Source organism: Lutzomyia longipalpis, chromosome 3 (genome assembly GCF_024334085.1).
Source record: "Lutzomyia longipalpis isolate SR_M1_2022 chromosome 3, ASM2433408v1".
Lineage (NCBI taxonomy): Eukaryota > Metazoa > Arthropoda > Insecta > Diptera > Psychodidae > Lutzomyia > Lutzomyia longipalpis.
Window position 1 is genome coordinate 19,609,017 of NC_074709.1, and position 19,573 is coordinate 19,628,589.

The 19,573-nt window shown below is 40.4% G+C and overlaps 4 protein-coding genes across 6 annotated transcripts; 1 reads left to right on the plus strand and 3 right to left on the minus strand.

Moving 5' to 3' along the window:
* Positions 1 to 1,373: 1,373 nt before the first annotated feature.
* Positions 1,374 to 7,606, minus strand: LOC129792480 (citron Rho-interacting kinase). Of its 2 annotated transcripts, XM_055831558.1 has the most exons (6): positions 7,283 to 7,606; positions 7,120 to 7,217; positions 4,920 to 7,046; positions 4,056 to 4,826; positions 3,090 to 3,579; positions 1,374 to 3,028 (listed from the first exon to the last, which is right to left on the minus strand). In XM_055831558.1, the coding sequence occupies exons 1-6, from the start codon at positions 7,464 to 7,466 to the stop codon at positions 1,512 to 1,514; spliced, it is 5,187 nt and encodes a 1,728-aa protein (XP_055687533.1). In that variant the 5' UTR covers positions 7,467 to 7,606; the 3' UTR covers positions 1,374 to 1,511. The 2 variants fall into 2 exon arrangements, with proteins under 2 accessions (XP_055687533.1, XP_055687532.1); XM_055831557.1 differs by having other exon boundaries at positions 4,056 to 7,046.
* Positions 7,607 to 9,632: 2,026 nt separating this feature from the next.
* LOC129792504 (FGFR1 oncogene partner 2 homolog) lies at positions 9,633 to 10,504 on the minus strand. The gene is made up of 2 exons (XM_055831602.1): positions 10,370 to 10,504; positions 9,633 to 10,301 (listed from the first exon to the last, which is right to left on the minus strand). Exons 1-2 carry the CDS (start codon positions 10,502 to 10,504, stop codon positions 9,708 to 9,710), a joined length of 729 nt encoding a protein of 242 aa, XP_055687577.1. The 3' UTR covers positions 9,633 to 9,707.
* On the plus strand, positions 10,367 to 12,001 carry LOC129792503 (otefin-like). Its single transcript, XM_055831600.1, has 2 exons — positions 10,367 to 10,723; positions 10,790 to 12,001. Exon 2 carries the CDS (start codon positions 10,844 to 10,846, stop codon positions 11,888 to 11,890), a length of 1,047 nt encoding a protein of 348 aa, XP_055687575.1. The 5' UTR covers positions 10,367 to 10,723; positions 10,790 to 10,843; the 3' UTR covers positions 11,891 to 12,001.
* Positions 11,985 to 18,673, minus strand: LOC129792502 (xyloside xylosyltransferase 1). Of its 2 annotated transcripts, XM_055831599.1 has the most exons (3): positions 18,042 to 18,660; positions 17,397 to 17,969; positions 11,985 to 12,123 (listed from the first exon to the last, which is right to left on the minus strand). In XM_055831599.1, the coding sequence occupies exons 1-3, from the start codon at positions 18,544 to 18,546 to the stop codon at positions 12,095 to 12,097; spliced, it is 1,107 nt and encodes a 368-aa protein (XP_055687574.1). In that variant the 5' UTR covers positions 18,547 to 18,660; the 3' UTR covers positions 11,985 to 12,094. The 2 variants fall into 2 exon arrangements, with proteins under 2 accessions (XP_055687574.1, XP_055687573.1); XM_055831598.1 differs by having other exon boundaries at positions 11,985 to 17,969; positions 18,042 to 18,673.
* Positions 18,674 to 19,573: the final 900 nt, after the last annotated feature.

The following is a 19,573-nucleotide window of genomic DNA, read 5'->3' on the forward strand; positions in this document are numbered from 1 at the left end:
TTTTGGTCCAATAATGCTAAATAAAGTAAAAAAATGTTTTACAGCTGAAAAATTATTTATGAGTAGTTTGTGTAAAGACATAAAGAGATTAAAAGAGAAATTAAATGTTAAACGTTAAAAATGTTGGAAGATTGAAATTTCAAAAGTTAGAAATGTTAAAAGTAGGAAAAAGATTGATTCGCGTCAAACGTAATGAAATAAACGTCAAGCCCTAGAAAAAAGGCATTTAACAATATTAAAATCAATTCCAAACACCAGAAAAAATGTCAAATATCCCAGAAGTTTTAGGAAAAGATACATCAGGCAAAAAATTAACGTCAAACGCAAGTAAACTAACATCAAAAGCTACAAAACAGTCAAACGGTTTAAAAAATGTCAAGAGTTAAAAAAAATAGACGTAAGGCGTTAAAACTAATAGAACAGAGTATCAAATGATAGAAACGAATTTTCGAACGATAGAAAACAAATGTCAAATATTAGTTAAAATTAATGCGTTAAAGAAACGTCAAACGTAAAGTCAAAGTCAAATCAAAATCAATACGAGAGGGCTGTGTGGGTGTCCAAATGACGTCCTACTCTGCACAAAAGTAAAAGAAGAAATAAGAAAAAAAGAAATGTCAGACGTTGAAAAGCGTTTAAAACATTAACGTCAAGCGATCGAAAAATGACAAAAAAATTAGAGTAAATGTCAAATGCTAGATAAGAAATTTCAAACGTTATAAAGCAAACGTCAAGCCTTACAAAATTACAGTTTAACATTAAAAAAGTAACGTCAAGTTATTTTAAACGTTAGTCAATGTCAAATGCCAGAAAAGAAATGTCAAAGATTTAATTGAATGTCAAATGCTAGAAAAAATGTCAAACGTTAAAAAAACAAATGTAAAGCATTACAAAATTAAAGTTAAACGTTGAAAAGGGAACGTTAAGTCTGTGAAAAAGTATGTTTAACGTTAGAAAAATGTCGTCAAGCACTGGATAAAAGGATGTTAACGTTAGTCAATATCAAATGCCAGATAAGAAATGTCATTGAATGTCAAATTTTAGAAACAAAATGTTAAACAATTAAAAAAAACGTATCAAGCATAACTTTAAAGTTAGGAAAGAAACGTAAATCATGCACAAATTGTATAAATCTGCTAATTTGAATGGATCTAAAAAAAGTCCTAAATGTCTAACAGACAAGGAAATTTCTCAAAATGGCGGATAGACATTAACCATCTCCCTTTATGAATGAAAAATGTCTTCTTTTTTTCTCAAACCTTTTTTAAATTTCTCATTCTGTTGCAGGATTCTTCCAGAAATCTCTCAGAAACCTCAGAAATGTCTTAACCAGAGTCTTCAAAGGATCAACAGAATTAAAAAAACTCTGAAAATTAATGAAAATTTCACAAATTTATTTCTTACGTTTCGTTAACAAATAAAAGCGTTGTTGATAATAGGCAAGTACATTAAATTTCAAATTAAGTGCTTAGAGATTTCGCGTTACAATTAAAAAAAGAATGAAAAAATACTTAAACAGCAATGCTCTTGACTCTCTTGAGGGAACTAGAAGTTGAAGATCCCGACGAGGTGCTAGAGACAGTTGCGAGCGTATCGGAAGATCCGTTAAAGTTATCCTGAAGTGCCTTAATGCCGTCAACAAGAACAATTTTCTGCTCATTCGTCTCGTTCTCCGTCACAAGAACGTAGATCCCTTCTTTACCGGCATCATTGAGAATTCTAGGATGTGGAAGAGTCAGGAAGAGCTTCGATTCAATGTCTCCTTCTGCTGTATCATCCGTCATGCGGGCGGTACGACGAAGACGCATGATCTGGACCATGTTGAAGTGTGTAATGAAGAGAATTCCTCGGCGGTAGGAGAAGCCTGTTGGCGTATAAGTCCAGGAGATGTTCCCTGAACGACTACGGCAACCGTACTCATCGGTAAAGACGCCAAATTCACTGAAGCACAGCAGATACTCCTCATCTGTGATCTGGAAAGCAGCCAGCGGTTGCCAGGAACGTGTTGCACTGAGGCTGGCATCAGACAAGTCAACAAACTCCTCAGCAGCCAGACTTTCTAGATCAATCTCGAAGAATTTATCTGAGCTCACAATGGCTGTATGACGCGTGAAGAGAACTGCTGTTACGGGCGTAGCTGTGTCCAGAGCACGTGTTGGACGGAACTTCCCGATGTCCGTGTCAAAGCGCATAATGACAATCCTGCACGTTGTAGCTGCAATGACAACGGCTTCATCCAGGCACTCATTGTCCCCACGGATGCGAGCAAAATGCCAACGTTCATTGCTCTGACGATTGGCAAAGGGCAGATCCAGCGTAGATACTTCCAGCTGCTGTCCTGCAGGTCCTGAAAGGCGTCGTCCACGCGTCAGAAGATGTCGGAGATCGCATTGGAAGAGATGTTCTCCGCCATTCCCAATTAGGACAACCTTGGCGAGTGTTGGTGTGATGGCAATGTAGTTAACGCAGTCTATTCCTTCAATTGGCACCAACTGATGTCCATCGCGCAGATGCAGCGAGTACAGGCCTGTCTCGCAACCTAGCAGGAGTGTCTCCTCATCCACTTCGTACACGCAGTGCACGACAACGGAAGGCGTGAGCTCGTGCGGCTTGAACAGAAGCTCCCCACGATAGGAGTCTCCTGTTAGACTCTCGCACTTCTCAATCCTAGCCTGCTGTGCAGCCGTATCAACCTCATCAATGGCTTCCAAGGGTGGAAGTGTAGGCTCCCCATCGCAAGAAGAGGTAACCTTTCCACGGCATTTCCTGTGAACGGTGCAATTACAAACACGACAACGCCAGAAGGTGTTGCTGGTAAAGACAGGATCTTGACAGACCAAGCAGAACACGTTTGGTTCATCCGTTCCCTCCATCGTCATCTCCAGATGATGCATCCTGTATGACCTTTTAGCACTTGAATGACGTGACAACCTCTCTTCTTCACGCTTCTGAAAATCCCGTCTCTGTTCCTGCTCTGTCTCAACATCACTGGCCTGCTTCACGTCCTCCCATGCAGGCGGTGGAGGTTCTGATGTAACAACAAGTCATTACTACCCAATAATTACCTGAAACAACTCTCCTCTACTTACGTTTCATTGTACGGATCTCCGTTTTAGCTTTGAGCAACTTCTCCGTTAACTGATTGTTCCTATCACGCTGCTTCTTCAGCTGCTCCTCTGTCTTCTTCAACTTTCCCGTTGACTCAAGATAAGGAACATTAGGCGTTATGTTTTCCTTCCTACCGGAATCACTTCCCCCAAAGAGCTTATCAAGCAACGTTCCCTTCTTCTTGTGCGACAACTCCTCAACTTTTGCCTGAAGGTAGTCAATGAGTTTCTTATGTTGCGCAAGAGTTGCAGCAGAGCGCACATCACGCTGAACGTAGTAGTTCTCCTTTTCATCCAGCAGCCCATTGAGATCATCAATTGTACGTTTTTGCTCAGACATTTCAATGGAGGCAACATTGAGATCATGCGCAAGACGATTTATCTTTTCATTTGCTTCAAATAATTCTGTGAGGATTTGCGTGTTCTCCTCTTTCAGGGCATGAACCTCCTTCTGGAAGCTTTCGCTGATAACCTAAATAATGAGGGTTGTGTTGTAAGATTGAGATCCTGATTTAACTTTTTTGAGGATTTAAAATAATTTTTGAAGGCTCTTCCTATATTTTAGGTTACTAGAAGACTTAACCAGTTTTATTAACCTGAGTCAATAATATCTTATTAGGAGGCTTTTATCAGGACTAGATCAGGACAGACAGCTTCATCAGAAATGTTTAAATTTAAGGCCTTAAACGGTCTGACAAAAGAATCAAAGAGATCTGACAAACAGACTAGACAATGACAAAAAGATAAACTGAAGGCTTTGTTAAAAAGATCTTGAAGTCTTGAAGCCTTAAGACAGCTCAAGCTACAACTGATCAGGAGTTATTCTTTTTTTCAGATATTAATGGGCTGTACGCGATCAGAACATTTAGGGTTTTGACTGCAGATTCTAAATAAATAAATCCCAAAAAGTTCTAACAACAGCAAGAACAACAATTTTTAAGAACTAACCTGCAGCTTGTCCAGATCTCCCTTTGTCAGCTCCAGCTGTTCTTCCGTTGCAATGAAATTCGTCGTTGTTTCAATGAGGTTCTGTTGTTCACTGCTTAATTTCGTAGAAACCTTCTCAAGTTGATCCTGCGCATCAATCAGATCATTCTGTGCCTGTTGCAATTTGCTCTCAACAGCGCGCTTTTCTGTTTCCAGTGCGTTGATCTTTTGCTTCAGTTCCAGAGATTCTTCTTCCTTTGCACGGAGCTTAGTTAGGAGTTCTTCAATCCTTTCCTTTTGCTCAGCATTCATCTTCCTCTCACTCTGAACCAAGTCTTCTAGCTCCGTAAGCTGAATCTCTGTTACCTCACACGCAGCCTTCAGGAAGTCGTACTGCTGACGGAGTTTTGACACCTCTGTTTGGGTGTCTTCTGCTACATCTCTTGCCCGATTCCCGTCTTCCTTCTCTCTCGCAATCTCCTGCATTAGCCGTTTATTCTCCGCTGTGGCACTGTCAAACTTTTGCTGTAGACTCCGAAGAGTACTACGCCCATTCTCGATTATTTCTTCGAGCTTCTGAATCTTTGCCAATTGCTCAACAACTTCCACTTTTTGCGTCATTAACTCTTGTTCAGTGGAACGACGTTGCTTCGCCTCTTCACCAGCTGTTGCCTTTGCCTGATCAATTTCTCTCTGAAGATGTCGTATCTCTCGATCTTTTCCAGCTCCGGCTTCTTGACTTATCTTCCATTTGATCTCCGCCTTGTTCTTTTCTTCCGTTAGCATCGATACCTTTTGACGTTCATCCTTCAGTTCGGTTTTCAAATTATCACGCTCCCGTTCGAGACGTAACATATCGAGATAGACCTTTCGGTTTGTACTCACCTCTTCACCTTCGGCCCGTGCTCTATCCAGTTCCTTTCGCGTAGTTCGCGGAGTCTCCAACTTTGCAATTGCATCCTCTAGACGACGTACGAGGACTTCCAAGTCATTGGCCCTCTTTTGCTCAGCTTCAATGCGTTCATTGGCACGTTCTAAGTCCGTTCGGAGTTGCTCTTCAACGGCTTGATTTAAATCCTGCATACTTCCACGGCAGCTGCGGAAGTTCTCTTCGTGAACGGATGAGCGATGACTCTCCGTTGCGTACTTCTCAATCTCGGCATTCAAGTCCCGATTCTCACGTTCTAGATCGTCAAATTTGAGACGAAGCTCTTCGAGGGTTCGCTCCAGCTTCACCTTCTCCTCGCGGATCTTTCTATTCTCCTCCATTTCATCCTTTATACGGCCCCGGAGGTCTCCTGTGGCACGTTCTGACACACTTCTAGCCTCCTGAAGGGAAGTCTGATGTGTCCGTGTTGCATCAAGCTCCTGCTGGAGTTCTCTGATCTTCCTCTCTGCCTCCTGACGGGCATTCTTCTCATCACGAACATTCTGCTTCAGCTCTTGGATCTTTGTCTGATAAACCTCTTCGATGTTCTTCTTCTTCCGATCGAATTCCGCCTGATCTGTTGCCAGATTTTCCTTTGACCGCTTGAGCTTATCACGGTATGTTTCAATTGTTTCCAAGAAGCTCTGACATTCAGATCTCTTTGCTTCGAGTTCCTTCGCATTTGTCTGAAGTTTCTCATTGAGATGCGCAATCTGGGTTGCTTTCTCCGCAATCTGCTTCTCATACAGCTGATCTGAGTCTTGTTTTGTCTTCTCCCATTTCTTCTGAATCGACTGGAGGGTTTCCTTGATTTTTTCGTCGTTGCGAATTCGTTCCTCTTCTTCGACTTTCAGATCGCTCTTTAGGCGCTTTACCTGCATCTGGGCAGTGGCTAGTTCCTTCATCTTGCTCTGAAGTTGTTCCTTCAGCGTGAAGATCTCTCCTTTGCACTCACGGAGATTCTTCTCTGCTGACATGGATTCCCGGATTTTCTTCTCAGCTCCTAGGAGTTTGTTTTGCAGGGAGCAGATTTCTTCACATTGGGCCTTCCCGAGGCGCTTCATCTCCTTGACTTTCACCTCGTGATGCTTCTCAGGGCGCTGAGGGTCCTCCGTGGCTTCCTCGTGGATGTACGTGTAGCCGATAAAGGGGAGATTCTCCCCGGAAAATTCCCCAATACGCGCCACGGAGCTTCCGGACTTCGATACGAAGGTATTCCTTCGGCTCTTCCGGTCGACATCTTCGAAATTCGACACATCGTCGTCACTTTTGAGCATGGGGATGATTGGGGGTGGCTGGTGGCGCAATTCTGCCCACTTAATGCCACGGAAAAAGGGATGTTTGAGGATTTTTGCATGCGTTAAGCGGGTCTCGGGACCCGTGAGGAGGTTCTCAATCAAATGCCGGAAGGGTTCACTCGTGACAAGGTGCTCGGGGTACTTTAGACGTGGAGCTGAGGGGGATTTCTCGCAGTGCGCGAGGATTTTTGCATAAGTCTCCGTGACGTTGTCATGATGGAAAGGCGTGACTTCCGTTACGAGCTCATACCCAATGATTCCCATTGACCAGAAATCACAGGTGGCGCTGTGAATGGTATTTGTGACCTTTGAGGGCCCCGTGAGGGTTTTCAGGAGTTCCGGTGCAATGTAATCCGGTGTCCCAACGGGTGACAAGCTGATCACATTCCCATCTTTGTTGATCAACGCAGCATTCCCAAAATCTGCCAATTTGAGATGCCCACAGCGGTCCACGAGGATATTTTCCGGCTTCACATCCCTGTGGACGTAGCCCATTGTGTGGAGGGCATTGAGGGCAAGGGTGAGCTCAGCAAGGTAGAACCGGGCCAGATCCTCATCAAAGGCCCCATTGCGGATCATGAGGCTCAGCAAATCCCCTCCCGGAAGGTATTCCATGACCAGGTACAAATACAGCGCGTCCTGGAAGGCATACTGAAGCGATGTGATCCACTCTGATGCCCTCTGGGCCATAATATCACGCTCCTCGCGCACCTGGGATGTCGTATAGGAGCTTTTCTTCACCTTCTTCATGGCATAAACATCACCCGTTGCCTTCTCCTGCACAAGCTGCAACGACAGAAACAAAACCCAAAACATCACTCTCTGCCTCTCAACCACCTCCTGGACAAGCCATCCTTACGTGAACATCACCAAAATAGCCCTTCCCGATGAGATTCTTCACAGTAAAATCTCCCGCATTGACTCGCAACATTTTTGTTTCTTCCACAACGGGGCGATCTGTCGGGATGAAAATAAAGGAAGTCAGCGCCTACCCAGACATCCCACAACCGCATCAGACCTACATTTAGCCACAAAATCTTGAACATTTCGATCATTTCGCTTAATTTTCTCCCGATTGCATTCATCGAACAACACAAGGAAGGCATCAAGGAGCTTCTCACGGTTGAGCCCCGCATCGTTTCGACTGAGAATTCCCTTCGTGAGGCGCGTATTGCGCACGCTAATTGCTTCACGTGACACGGACATTGCTAAGAAATACTTTTCCAGGCACTTTTCACACAAAACTGGGCATTTTTCACGGGGAAATTTCGAGAAAACAAGAAAAAGACGCGCACTTTCAGTACAAGAATTTGACTTTTTGAACGCAACGACCGTTGGTGCTGGCACGCTCTCAAGCGAGAATTGTCATGCAAGTTTGATGGCATGATGATTTGAATGGGATTTGTTTTGAATTTTCCTACAAGAAAAATCATTTTTTGGGAATTTTCATTGATTTTCTTAGCGATTTGGGTATTTTTCAATGTAGGTAATGTACAAATAAAGTTTTTCTTGAAATCAATAAAAGAATAAGGCTGATATCGAGCTGAAACATCATGAAAATGTCACAAAAGACCGTTGTGAATAAAAATAATTTGTGAAGAAGTTTGTAAAATGTTGTCAGGATTTTATTCAAAAGAGTGGAATTCTGTTAACACTTGGAGGACCCACCATTTGGCACAACGTGGAGGATCAAATTGGTAATAAGTACCAGCTGATAAAATATGTTCAAAAATTAATTATAAATCAGTTTATTGAACAAGGATCGAAAGTTTCACTAATTCTCAATCTTCTTCAAGCATTCTTACACCGAATTACTAAATATTTAATTTAGAAAATCGTCACTGAAAAAAATTGCGTAGAATCGATGCAAAATTGCCAATTCAAACGACTTTTTTAGCTGCAGTTTTGCATAATTTATCATTGCGCCTAAATAATCACAAACTTTGGTTCTTCAAGTAACTTTTTAGTCACTTTCGGCAATAAAATTAGTCCATATTAATGATTTTCACGGGGGAAAAGTAAACAAGAGAATTTTGTTTGGGAAATATGGGGAAACATAACCTCAAAACCATGGCTAAAATGTATGAGATTTTGACTGGTAGTTATTACCAATTTGATCCTCCACGTTGGATTCTGACTTTGACCTCAATTATCTTCCAAAGAAAAGACTTTTCTCGAGATTTTCTTTCTGCTATCTTAAAGTTCCCTACATATAGATGCTAAGTTCATCGAGATAAGTCCAATAGATTTTATTCTGTGACGGTTTTGAGGTTCAAATTGGTAGCAAGTACCAGTAAAGTCCTCCGAGTGTTAAAATTCTTTTGTTAGAATTTGTCAGTTGTAAGAATTTCAATTTCCGATAAAAATTCTTATAAGATTTTATCAATTCAAAACGCCTATTTTGATTTTTTTTTTACAATTAGTCATGAAAAATGATAAAATGGCGACATTTTAAACTATTTTTATTGCAGTTCTTTTATAGCGACTTGCAGTAAACGGCAAAGTTTAAATATCGACTGGAAAACATCCGATTATGAGGTCAAATCCACCCTCCCGGCCGCCATTTTGAATAACCATCAAATTTTTTTTGCCTATATCTCAGGACTTACAACAGCTAAAAATCTGAAATTTTGATATGTTATAGGGACCATCAAGACATTTTCAACGATACTCTATATTCTAAAATCGGACAAGCCATTTAATCAATATGGCCGCCGCAATTTTTTATCGAAAATTAGCCATAACTCGAAAACGGCTTGACCAATTTTGATCAATTCGAAATCAAATGAAAGCTTTCAATAAGCCCTACAACTTTCAAAACCATCCGAAGTTCCAAAAATGACCGATAGGGGACAATTACTCAAAAACAAAATTATCGATTAGTTTTCGAATAATATCTCGAAAATGCCATTATCGATTGGCTTCAAATTTTTATATGTATATTATAGTCTACTATAACATCTTTCTATAAAAAATAAATTTAATTTATGTCGCCATTTTGAAAATATTGAGTTCCTGACATACTATATCTCTATGGTTCTATAAGTTCGATTTTGATGAAATAAAAAGCAAATGAAAGGTTTAGTGAAACTCTACAAATGTTCAGAACATTGAAATTTCGAGAAATGACCGAAAGACGCGTTAAAGTCAATATTTTGCATTTCCAGATCTCTGAATGCCGTAAAAGGGTTAATTCTCTTGTACAACAATTTAAAGAGTTTGATCATTTTATGCTATTTTAGATGATTTTTCTCGTAAATATGAATTCTTTGACCTTCTTAAAGACCTTCCCGACAGTCGCGAAAGGGTTAATCCTTCCACAAAAAAAGGAAAAGCACCACCAAAAAATACAAAAAAAGAAAACGTTTCAAATGGAATTTTCAATGTTTTCTGTTTATTTTCGGGTAATAAATTAGCGCTGATGGTGGGCGTGGTGGATGAGGCGACTTACTCTTTGACCTCCTGCTTTACTTCGGGACTCTGGGATTTTTCCATTTTCTCACTGTCTGCATCATTTTTCTCCTCAATTGTCCTTTCCTGAGTTTCATCGTCGGACACATCGTCGGTCTGTGAGGACTTCTCCACGTGATCCTGCCCATAGTTGACTGATCCAAATTGCCGGGAGATCTGCAGCAACTCCCGGAGACCTTCGTTCTCACGCACGAGACGCACGAGTCCTTCGGTTTCCTTGTGAATCAGCTCCTCATCCATTGAGGCTGCCTTCTGCATCACTGCAGCCATTTCGAGGATTTTCTCATTTTGCTGCTTGATGATCTCATCCTTCTGCAGCAGGAACTTCACATCGGCCGTGTCGGGTTGACTGGCGAGCACTTTCAGCTGCGTGTGCTCCCTGTATTTGGTCATTATGTGCTCCATGGTGCGCTGATAGTCCTCCAGGCAGGCTTTCAGCTCACGATTCTCCTGCTGAATGTCCCTCATGTGGGGATTTTCGCGATTCTCCCGATTTATCAGCATCACAAGTTCGGCATTTGTGTGTCCCGCCCTGGCCACCCTATTGAGGGCTTCTGTGTCATCCTGCAGCTATTCCGGGGAGGCAAACAAGTGGAACATTAGGGGTGTGGATTTGGGTCAATTTGTACACAACTCACCATTCTCATTGATTCCAGCTTCTTGTTCAGCACTAAACACTTGAAATACAAGCTTGAGGCGAATTTACTTTGCTCATTGAGGCGATTAGCCGCCAATTTTGCATCCATTATTATCTGTTCTAGTGATATCGACATGATTTTTGGTTGTTTTCTGTGAGATTTTCTGATTTTCTGCTCCAAAAAAACACAAAATATTTTTCTTTTTGACGTTTCTCACTCCCCTTTGGCGATGGTAGCGCCACAGTTTTCAAAAATTCTCCGTCGTTTTCCGTTGTCTTCCGCTTCAGGCTTCTGTTTCTCTGTGTTCCCCCCGTGAAAAACGTCCAGGAAACGTTCCAGTTATCATCCAAATTGGTAAGGGAGACACATTAAGGCATCTTTTGATTGTTTGTGAAGAAATATTTTGTGAATCTTTTGCAGTTTTCCGTGAATTGCGTTCAACGCCCGCGTCTTTGGTATTTGAGGTTAGGAATCATGTCTGCGGATCCGGATAATTTGGAGGCGCTCTCAAATGACGAGCTACGGCATCAAATGTCAATTCTGGGGCTACCCAAGGTTCCCATAACGGACACCACGCGAAAAGTTCTCATAAAACGCATCAGGAATCACCTCAAGGAGGCCAAGACAAAAACACGCCGGGAAACGGTTGCTGTGGTGAAATACTCCTCAGATGAGGATGTTGCATCAGAACCGGAAGTGGCAAAGGGGAAGACCAATAGGAGAGCCACATTGGCAGCTCCTGTTGCGGCGCCGAAAGTCCCGGAGAAGGTTTCGGCTCAAGTGAAGCCACAGCGTCGTTCCGGACGCATAACACCTACTCAGGTGTCCTTGGTTGATGTACCACCACCAGCGAAGATTGCCATGTCACCCGTTGTGTCGCACATCATTGAGGACAGTGATGAGGAGGCGGATGAGATTCTAACGCAATTCCCCCCGGCAAGACGATCAAAATCCAAATCTCCGTCACTTTCACGCAGTGACGTCGTTACAACGTCCTACAAGCAGGTCATTGAGTCCGTAAAGGAGTCTCCGGAGGAGGAGGAGGAAGCCATGGATGTGGATGTGCCACCGAGACCCCCATCGCGCCCATCACAGGCCTACTATCGCCCATCGCCGTCATACAAATTGTTGGACTCTGGCCTTGAGAATCGTCGCACAATTGGCGGCTTTTCCGGCACACGCTATTCCAGCTACACTCCATCCTACGAGAGTCGCTACTCCACACTCTCCACGCAGTACTCGCAGAAGCGTGACGCACAGGAGGAGCAGGATGAGCAGCTGGAGACGCCCTACTTGAGTGACTTCACGCGACGCCTTTCCCAGCTCAAGGCTCATCGTCTCGACGCCGCAGCCCCAGTCTATCGTGCGGATTCCTCCACCACGAAGCCCACCAACTCAATTTCAGCCTCAATTGCGGCTCTCTTCAATGCTCTCGATCGCAAATACAACCTCAAACGGAATCTCCTCATCCTCTCAGCGGTCCTCCTGGTTATTCTTCTCTTTGTTCTGTTCCTCTACTAATCAACAAACCGCCACAGCCCCCTCCAAATGGGCACCACCCCCACCCCTCAATTAATCCCTGTACAACATTTCAAAATTTTAAATAAAATTGACATTTTTCTTTCTATTGCATTTCTATATTTTCTTTTTCCTCTATATAATAATTTCTAAATCTCAGATATGTCTCGCATAAGAATTTCTCCAACGCAAGCGGGTGATATTATTTCATCGATATATTCTCAGTGACTTAATGGCTAAGTATTTTTCCAACGCAGAGTAAAATATTCCATTGGACCAATTTGTTTGAGGAGAATGTAAATTAAAGAAAAAGTTTGAGTCATCAGGAATGCACAATTTGCTCGTTTCTTATCACATAACAAAAGTATGGCAAAAAGGGCAGCTCAAACTACCCAGAATTGCACAAAAATTCATAAATTAGGGGGGTCTCTTTTGGGAGCTAGTGAAATAAAATGTTTTTATTTTTCTTTGGGTTTTTCTTAACCCTTTCAGGTCCAAGATCAAAGAAAAATAATTTTTCGGGGTTTCTTTGAGTTTAAATAAGGCATTTTTAGAAAAATTTTCGGTTTTTCGTTCTTCTTGATCCTGTGAGTCCTTGGGGATGTCCTGTTGTGGTCACAAAATGATCAGGGATTGTATAAAGACATAGAGTTAAATTCACTAGTCAGATAGTCTTAAGAAACCTTAAGTTTTCCTAACTTTTTCTTAAGAAAACTGAGGCTAAATTTAAATTTTTTGATGATTTTTAAGAATTTCGATGTCTTAAGACGATCAAGAGCATTTTCTTAAACTTAAGAAACAGAAAATTTAGCTTACGGAAGAAAATCACTCACGAAAATGTTTTTCCAATTTTTTCCATGAGCTTAGGAAAATTCTTACTGGAGAATTTTCGACTTTTCACGCGAAAAACGTAAAAATTCCCTCTAAGCAAGTCATCATGCACTGATAGATAGTCTTAAGATTTCCCAAGCATTCTTAAGGATTGCTTAAAGGGCACTTAATGCTTCTGAGGGATTTCCGGGGGTGTATTGTGGAAAATCATTCAGAAAACATTTTGGGAAAATTATTGTAATTTTTAGACATGCTTTTGAGTGCCTCAGCTCAATTCGTTAGCGGAAAATAAAGTTATGAAAATGAAAGAAATCGCCTTTCTTTGAATTTGCCTTGAAAAATGGCTTTTCTTTGTTTAAATTGATAAGTTAACAATTCTCTTGATCGTATTAAGACATCGAAATTATTAAATACCTACATAAAAAATATAAATTCAGCTTGACTTAAGAAATATTAAATTTTCTTTAAAAAAAAAAACTTAACAAAACTTAAGTTTTCTTTAATTTTCTTAAGTTTTCTTAACTTTTCTCAAGTTTTTCTTAAGAAAGCTTAAAACCGTCTAACTAGTGATTTTCTTACATTTCAATAATTAGACTTCAATAACCAACATCGGAAGACCAAGTTTAAGAAAGACCCAAGAAAAATAAAAATATTAAAATGTGTAAATTCCACCAATTTTCTCAAGAGACCCCCCATAAAGATTAAGATAAAGTCTTAAAGCTATTTATGGGGGGAATGTATGTTGCGAAAAATAATGAAAGGGGCTAATCATTGCAGGTTTTAAAAGATTAGAAGGAAAATTATTATTATTATTATTATTATTTTTAAATCGTTGCTTTAAAATATTAAAGTCGATTTTGTTAAAAATCTATTCTTTTTGTTTCTTACAATTCGTCAGATAAGGCGTTTAATATTCTATTAAAAATCTTATAAGCTTTAGAATTTTTGACAGTTTGGGGTAGATTCTGATAAAAATCTTTAAAGTCCTCTAAGTGTTAATCGGCTTATTCGTATTTTTAAATGAAAATAAATTTTCTATTGTCTCTTTACAAATCATTCTGCGTGTTTTTTTTTGGAACGACGACGATTTAACCCTCCGTATACTGTGAGGGGTAGGTGACCGACACCACAGTATACGGACGGTTAACTGTCAAAATCTTACAAGAACTTTTAAGTTGTTAGAACAGATTTCTGACAGAATCGACTCCATTGGCATTAGTTTGCTTAGAAGACTGAAAACTTCAATTCAACAAGGAGAATACGGCCAGCTTTTGACTTTTCGTGTCTTCCTCAGTGGTTCTGTTTTGTATTTTATAGATTTTTAAGATTAATGGGTAGATTCTGATATAAATCTTTTCTTTTTTTTCCTTACAATTCGCCAGTTATACGATTTTTGGTATTCTGGGAAAAGTTGTATAAGTTTTTTTTTGACATTTTATCTCTTTCATCGAATTTTTGGAGGAAATTGAATTTTCCAGGGCACGTTAAAATTCTTTCTGACAGTTTTTTGGAACGTCAATGGAACGATTGAAAAACATGAAATCTCAAAATCTTACAGCGCAGTGGAGGAATAAGCCTTAAAATTTGAGCTATCCAGCCTCCATGCTCGAATAAGATTCACAAATTGGTTCCTCCTGACTTTGACAGAAAAGAAATATTTACGTCAGGAAATCGAAGAGAAAAGGAACATCCCACGAGAACGACATAAAAGTATCCATGAGGAGGCAAAAAGGAGGATTCAACGGGAACTGCAAGAAACCCTTGGAATTAGAGTGAATAAACCTAAGCCTGGTGGATCCGGGAATTCAAACGACGGCAACGTAGCACGACGATTCTTTGAAAAACATGAAGCCGTCGCCCGGATCCTTAGGTTTAACTCTATCCTGTTGAAAAAATGCTACTTTTTGCTGACGGCATTGTGCTCAGGTTACTTTTTCTTTCTTAGCCTTTAATACAAATATCTTGTCTTTCTGGCCATACCATGAAAATTATAATTTTTATTGTATTAGGATTTCCAGTGGACCCTGTTGCTCTCAAAAGTTATTGCGACAATATTTTTGATCTATACAACGAGGAGTACGGGTGGCACAAAATGCCAGTAACGTCTCATAAAATACTGATACACGGCCCAATTGTGGCACAACAATTCCTGTTGCCCATAGGGATGATGAGTGAGGAGGCTTTGGAAAGCAGGAATAATCACATCAAAGAATATCGTCGCTCTTTTGCGAGAAAGATGTCTCGAGAGGACACAATGGAAGATGTGTTCCTGCGCCTCCTCATATCATCAGACCCAAAAATTTCATTGATGAGAAACATTTCAACGTCAAAAAAGTCTAAATCTTTGCCCAAAGAAGTTTGTGAACTTCAAATACCACAAACAGAGTTTTCCCCATCATCGTCTTCAAACAACGTGAAGAATATGATAAATCTTTGGCATCCACATCAACAAAAGCAATTTAATGGGCCTTATTCAGCGACCAAGAAATCCTTGAATTTTTAATTGAAATTTCAAGATTTCAGGCGAATTTCAAGGGTTTCTTGGTCGCTAAATCAGGCCCAATGTTTGTATTAATACTCCAGTCCACAATATATGTTTCACCCATTTCTCCTTATTTAAATTTTTTTCAAGAAATGGGCTGGTCTAAGATTATAATACAGGGTGGCGGTGCGATATAGTCACGAAATTAAATGCTTATAACTTTTTTTTTTGAATTAAGATATTTTTAAAATTCCACCGCCAAATGATCAGAAATATAATCAATTTTTATCATGCCAAAAGTGGTGGAGCTGACTCCAAATCGGGGGGCGCTAGAGTTAATAATGTAAAAAAATCATGATTTACAATGTTGATGAGTATAGTCGATTTCAGAGATGACTTTTTTCGCTTACTTCACACACATCTTTGTAAGAACAGCTTATAATATTCAATTAGTGAGTAAAAGCGTGCAAGAAAACCCCAAGACTTCAACCCGGCACCGCGCAACACAAACCGGGATATCGAGAAGAACGTTGCAGACCATTTTGCATTCAGATCTTCATCTTACACCGTATAAAACTCAAAAAGTCCATCAATTAAACCCACTATACTATGAAAGTCGTGTTACGTACTGCCAAAAGATCTTAGTTCACAGAGTCTTTCACACGAGTTAAAATTCATTTTTTTAAGTGTCATTTGAAAAGGGAAATTTTCACTAGAATCGGTTAAGTAGTTTTTTTAAATAAAATAATTGTGAATATTGCAGTGTCAAAAATTATGGCACTTTTTTTTAAACTTTTTTTTTATAATAACCAAGCAAAATAGTGAGTGAGATAAAAAATAAGTTTCTATGTTAATTTAATCGTCGTGATTTTAATCCAGGAGGACTTTGCTGGCCACTGTGGCCAAAGTTTGAGTATAAAAACAAAGAATCCTCCAAGTGTTAAAATAGACGCTGTCTTTTAGATTTGGAATGATCAATAAAATTAGAGAAAAAATAAAACTATCAGTTAAAACAAAATGAAAATATGTAGGTACTTAGATCTAATAATACTCCTTAGTCAGGTATTGCATTAACCTCTAGGCCGCCAAGCGGGGTCGTTGAACGACCCCAGCCCTATATTTCGTGCTATAACTTAATAAATATAAAAGATACCATTCCCATCTTTTGGAAATAAGTTCTTTGGTTATCTGAGGAGGTTGTGTAAAAATTTCAGCTCAATCCGTCCACCACAAGAAAAGTTATTAAGGAAAATGTAGAAGAAGGGAATTCAAAAATTGGTGTAACGGCCATGCTGCGGAAAATTTCTCAGAATGAAGTTAGTCACATCATAAATCATATGGTTGAAGGGGGTTGAAGGGTTGTGTTTACTTTCTCACTTTACCTTCTCAGTGTCAGAATTATCGCGAATGAGTAACATAAACAACATAAAACATAATTAGAAGCATATAAATGTGCAAAACAATAAAGAATATTCGAGAAATATTGCCATTTATCACGGTGCGGGAAGTGAGGGGAATGTGGGGAAGTAGTGAAAAAAAATAGCAGTTGCGGTCAACTTCGTGGCAAATTTCTCACGAAGAAAGTGTGAAAAATGAGTGAAAAATGTTTTTCCCTAATATCTTCTTCTGCGTGTTTCCGGGTGGCGAATTTGTGATGCAAGGGGCAAGAGGACTATATAAGGAGTCTAAAGGTAGTGACCCGACAGTTCCCGGTTTTATAGTTTATGAGAAAATCGACTTCCTTCTTGGGGTCGTTCAACGACCCCACCTTGGCGCTCTAAGGAAGCTCCAAGGTCTTGGCGGCCAGCAGGTTAAGTATTGAAAACAATTACTTAAAATTTATGGCATTGAAATGGAATATTTTACTCTGTTTGGTACATGTCATGATAAATTGAGAATTTTTTAAATTCTCACTTTCCCTCAATTGCACATTTTCTTCTCATTCTCCATTTTTTTTACATTCGGATTATGGGAAGACATTTGAGAGACTCTCATGAGGGGTTTAAGGAACGGGAAATACTTTCTATATGAAATACGAATAAATTATCACAATAAATGTTTGAAAAATAAAACTTAAAAAGAATAAAGAAACGCGAGCAAAGGCAAAGTATTGTCAATGAGCAGGGACAACGCGTGTTTTTTAGTATTATTCCGGCACCCTTGTATTGCAATTGCCATGATAGAGCTTAATCTTACCTTCGCAGTGGAAGAACTGATCGAACACGTCGCTATAGCCGTGCTCCTTCCACCACGTGCACAGCTGCCGATTCCAAATGCAGTCTAGGCGATAAATCAGTGCTGGGAATTCGTAGCCCAGCAACGTGAAGAAGTCTTGATCTCCCAGGTGACCCTTGAATGAATACTTATCCGTGAGTTGTTTAACATTCTCAAACTTCAGGGATTCAGCGTAGAGCTTTGAGGCGCGAATTCGATCGAATTGCAGCATAACCACACCGCTATTTAGGCCAGGATAGCCGTATTTCTGCGTCTTCCTATGCGATGTGGTTGACAGGTAGTAGGGGTTGCCGAAACTACTTTTGGGATATGTTGCACGATATCTGTAGAGAATGTGCCGATAGACGGGTGTCAGTTCAGGCGCCAGTCCAAAGAGGTTCTCAGGCGTGAACTTCTTGAATTGTTCAAAGAGATACTTTACGTCTGTTCGAAATACTACGTCACAGTCAATCAGGATGGCCTGATTCATTTTTGGGTCAACAATCCGATGGAGACCCAGTGAGAGAAAGAATAGGGCATCGCTGTAGTAGGAACCTGAAAGGGAAAAATAAGTCTTAATCAATCATGTTCAATTCTGATATTAGTTCTTTTAGAAGAAGCCTTTACCTGCGTGGGAACTGAAGAATGGCAACATAACGTAAACAATATCATTGATCTTGGCCGCAAAATCTTCAACATCGTAGAGGGTGTAGAAGACCCTCTTCCGGTACTTATTAATCTGATTCTTCAGCACCGTTTCCGCGGACGTCTCACTCTTCTCATCAGTTATGATATGGAGGTGCAGGTCGATAGTTGTGAACTTGAGGAGAGACTTAAGGAAGAGCTCCAGCTTCGTCTTCAGCAGGTAGTTCTCTTTCGTGTAGATCACGAAGATGTTGTGCTCCGTGACATTCTCTCCCTTTGGAATGTACTTTACGCGCTTTATATCCCCAGCTGTGTCCACAAGAGCAGCCACTTCGGGTGCCTGAGGCTGTGGTGGTCCCGTAGGTTGGGACTGGAAGAATGTTCGCAAAATAGGCCGGGCGAAGAGATCATTGCTGCTGTAGAGGATGAGAAGCGCACCGCCGGATATTGCAATTAGCACCAAGAAAATCTTGTTGCTGTTGCTCATAGCCAACCACCGCTTCCGTCTGAGCCACAAAAAGGGACGCCGTTTGCGCCACAAAAGTGCAATTTTGGGATTTTTCTTATTGTCCACTCCTTATTTACTTTTTTGACAGCCTCATTCTCGTCTGTATAACCAGCAAAGGTTGCAATCCTCCATGAAGATGCAACCTTTGCTGTTTATATAGACGATTTTGACATTTTCAGCGCTAAATAAAATTGGAGGGATTTATTGTGAGGTTAAGTTACATCGTAACCACGAAGATTCACATAAAAAGGATGTTTCCAGTTGTTTTTCACTTTTTTTTTATAGAGTTTTTCAGTTTTCTGAAGAGTTTTTCATTTTTATGAAGAGTTTTTCATTCGCGCCGCGTCATAGCGTCATCGCGGAATGCTGCACCTTTTACAGGCGTGATCAGAGGGGTGATGAGAAAGTCTCTGAGTATGTGAGTGAGTTGCAGCGGCTGACTGAGAATTGTGAGTTTAGTGCGTTTCGACGTGCCCGAAGATTATGAACCATATTCCTAAACACAGGAGTATGGTTCATAATCTTCGGGCGTGTCGGTTTAAATCCCGAGCGCTCAGAGACAGATTGGTGATGGGATTAGCAAATGTGCGGATTCAAGAAAAACTCATTTCCCTGGATAAGGGATTTGAGGAGTCGGTTAAGTGTGCGGTGGCGGCGGAGTTAACCTCTGAAAGTGTGGCAAATATGAAGCCAAGTTCCGGGGCCACTATAGAAAACCGAAAAACTCTTCCTAAAACTGAAAAACTCTTCATAAAAATGAAGAACTCTTCAGAAAACCCAAAAAAAACTCTAGGGGAGGGCGGGGCTAATTAAGTCACTTAAGGGTTTGGAAAAAGCCTAAAACATCATATTTCCTTGCTAGATAGAACAAACTGATCTGAGAAAGAGTTGTAGGGCAGTAAATTTCCTAAAGAAATGAGCTATACATTTCACTTTTTCTGTTTGGGAAATATGATATTTTGAGCTTTTTCTAAACTCTTAAGTGACTTTTTTAACCCCGGTCTCC

Bases quoted from the DNA above. Each gene is read 5' to 3' on its own strand.
- LOC129792480 (XM_055831557.1), bottom strand. From the start codon at position 7,466: ATGTCCGTGTCACGTGAAGCAATTAGCGTGCGCAATACGCGCCTCACG. The intron at 3,580-4,055 runs GTTAGTTCTTAA...CTCATTATTTAG, and splicing joins GAGATCTGGACAAGCTGCAG to GTTATCAGCGAAAGCTTCCA. The intron at 3,029-3,089 runs GTAAGTAGAGGA...TTGTTACATCAG, and splicing joins GGAGATCCGTACAATGAAAC to AACCTCCACCGCCTGCATGG.
- LOC129792504 (XM_055831602.1), bottom strand. From the start codon at position 10,504: ATGTCGATATCACTAGAACAGATAATAATGGATGCAAAATTGGCGGCT. The intron at 10,302-10,369 runs GTGAGTTGTGTA...TCCCCGGAATAG, and splicing joins AGCTGGAATCAATGAGAATG to CTGCAGGATGACACAGAAGC.
- LOC129792503 (XM_055831600.1), top strand. From the start codon at position 10,844: ATGTCTGCGGATCCGGATAATTTGGAGGCGCTCTCAAATGACGAGCTA.
- LOC129792502 (XM_055831598.1), bottom strand. From the start codon at position 18,546: ATGAGCAACAGCAACAAGATTTTCTTGGTGCTAATTGCAATATCCGGC. The intron at 17,970-18,041 runs GTAAAGGCTTCT...TTTCCCTTTCAG, and splicing joins ATTCTTCAGTTCCCACGCAG to GTTCCTACTACAGCGATGCC.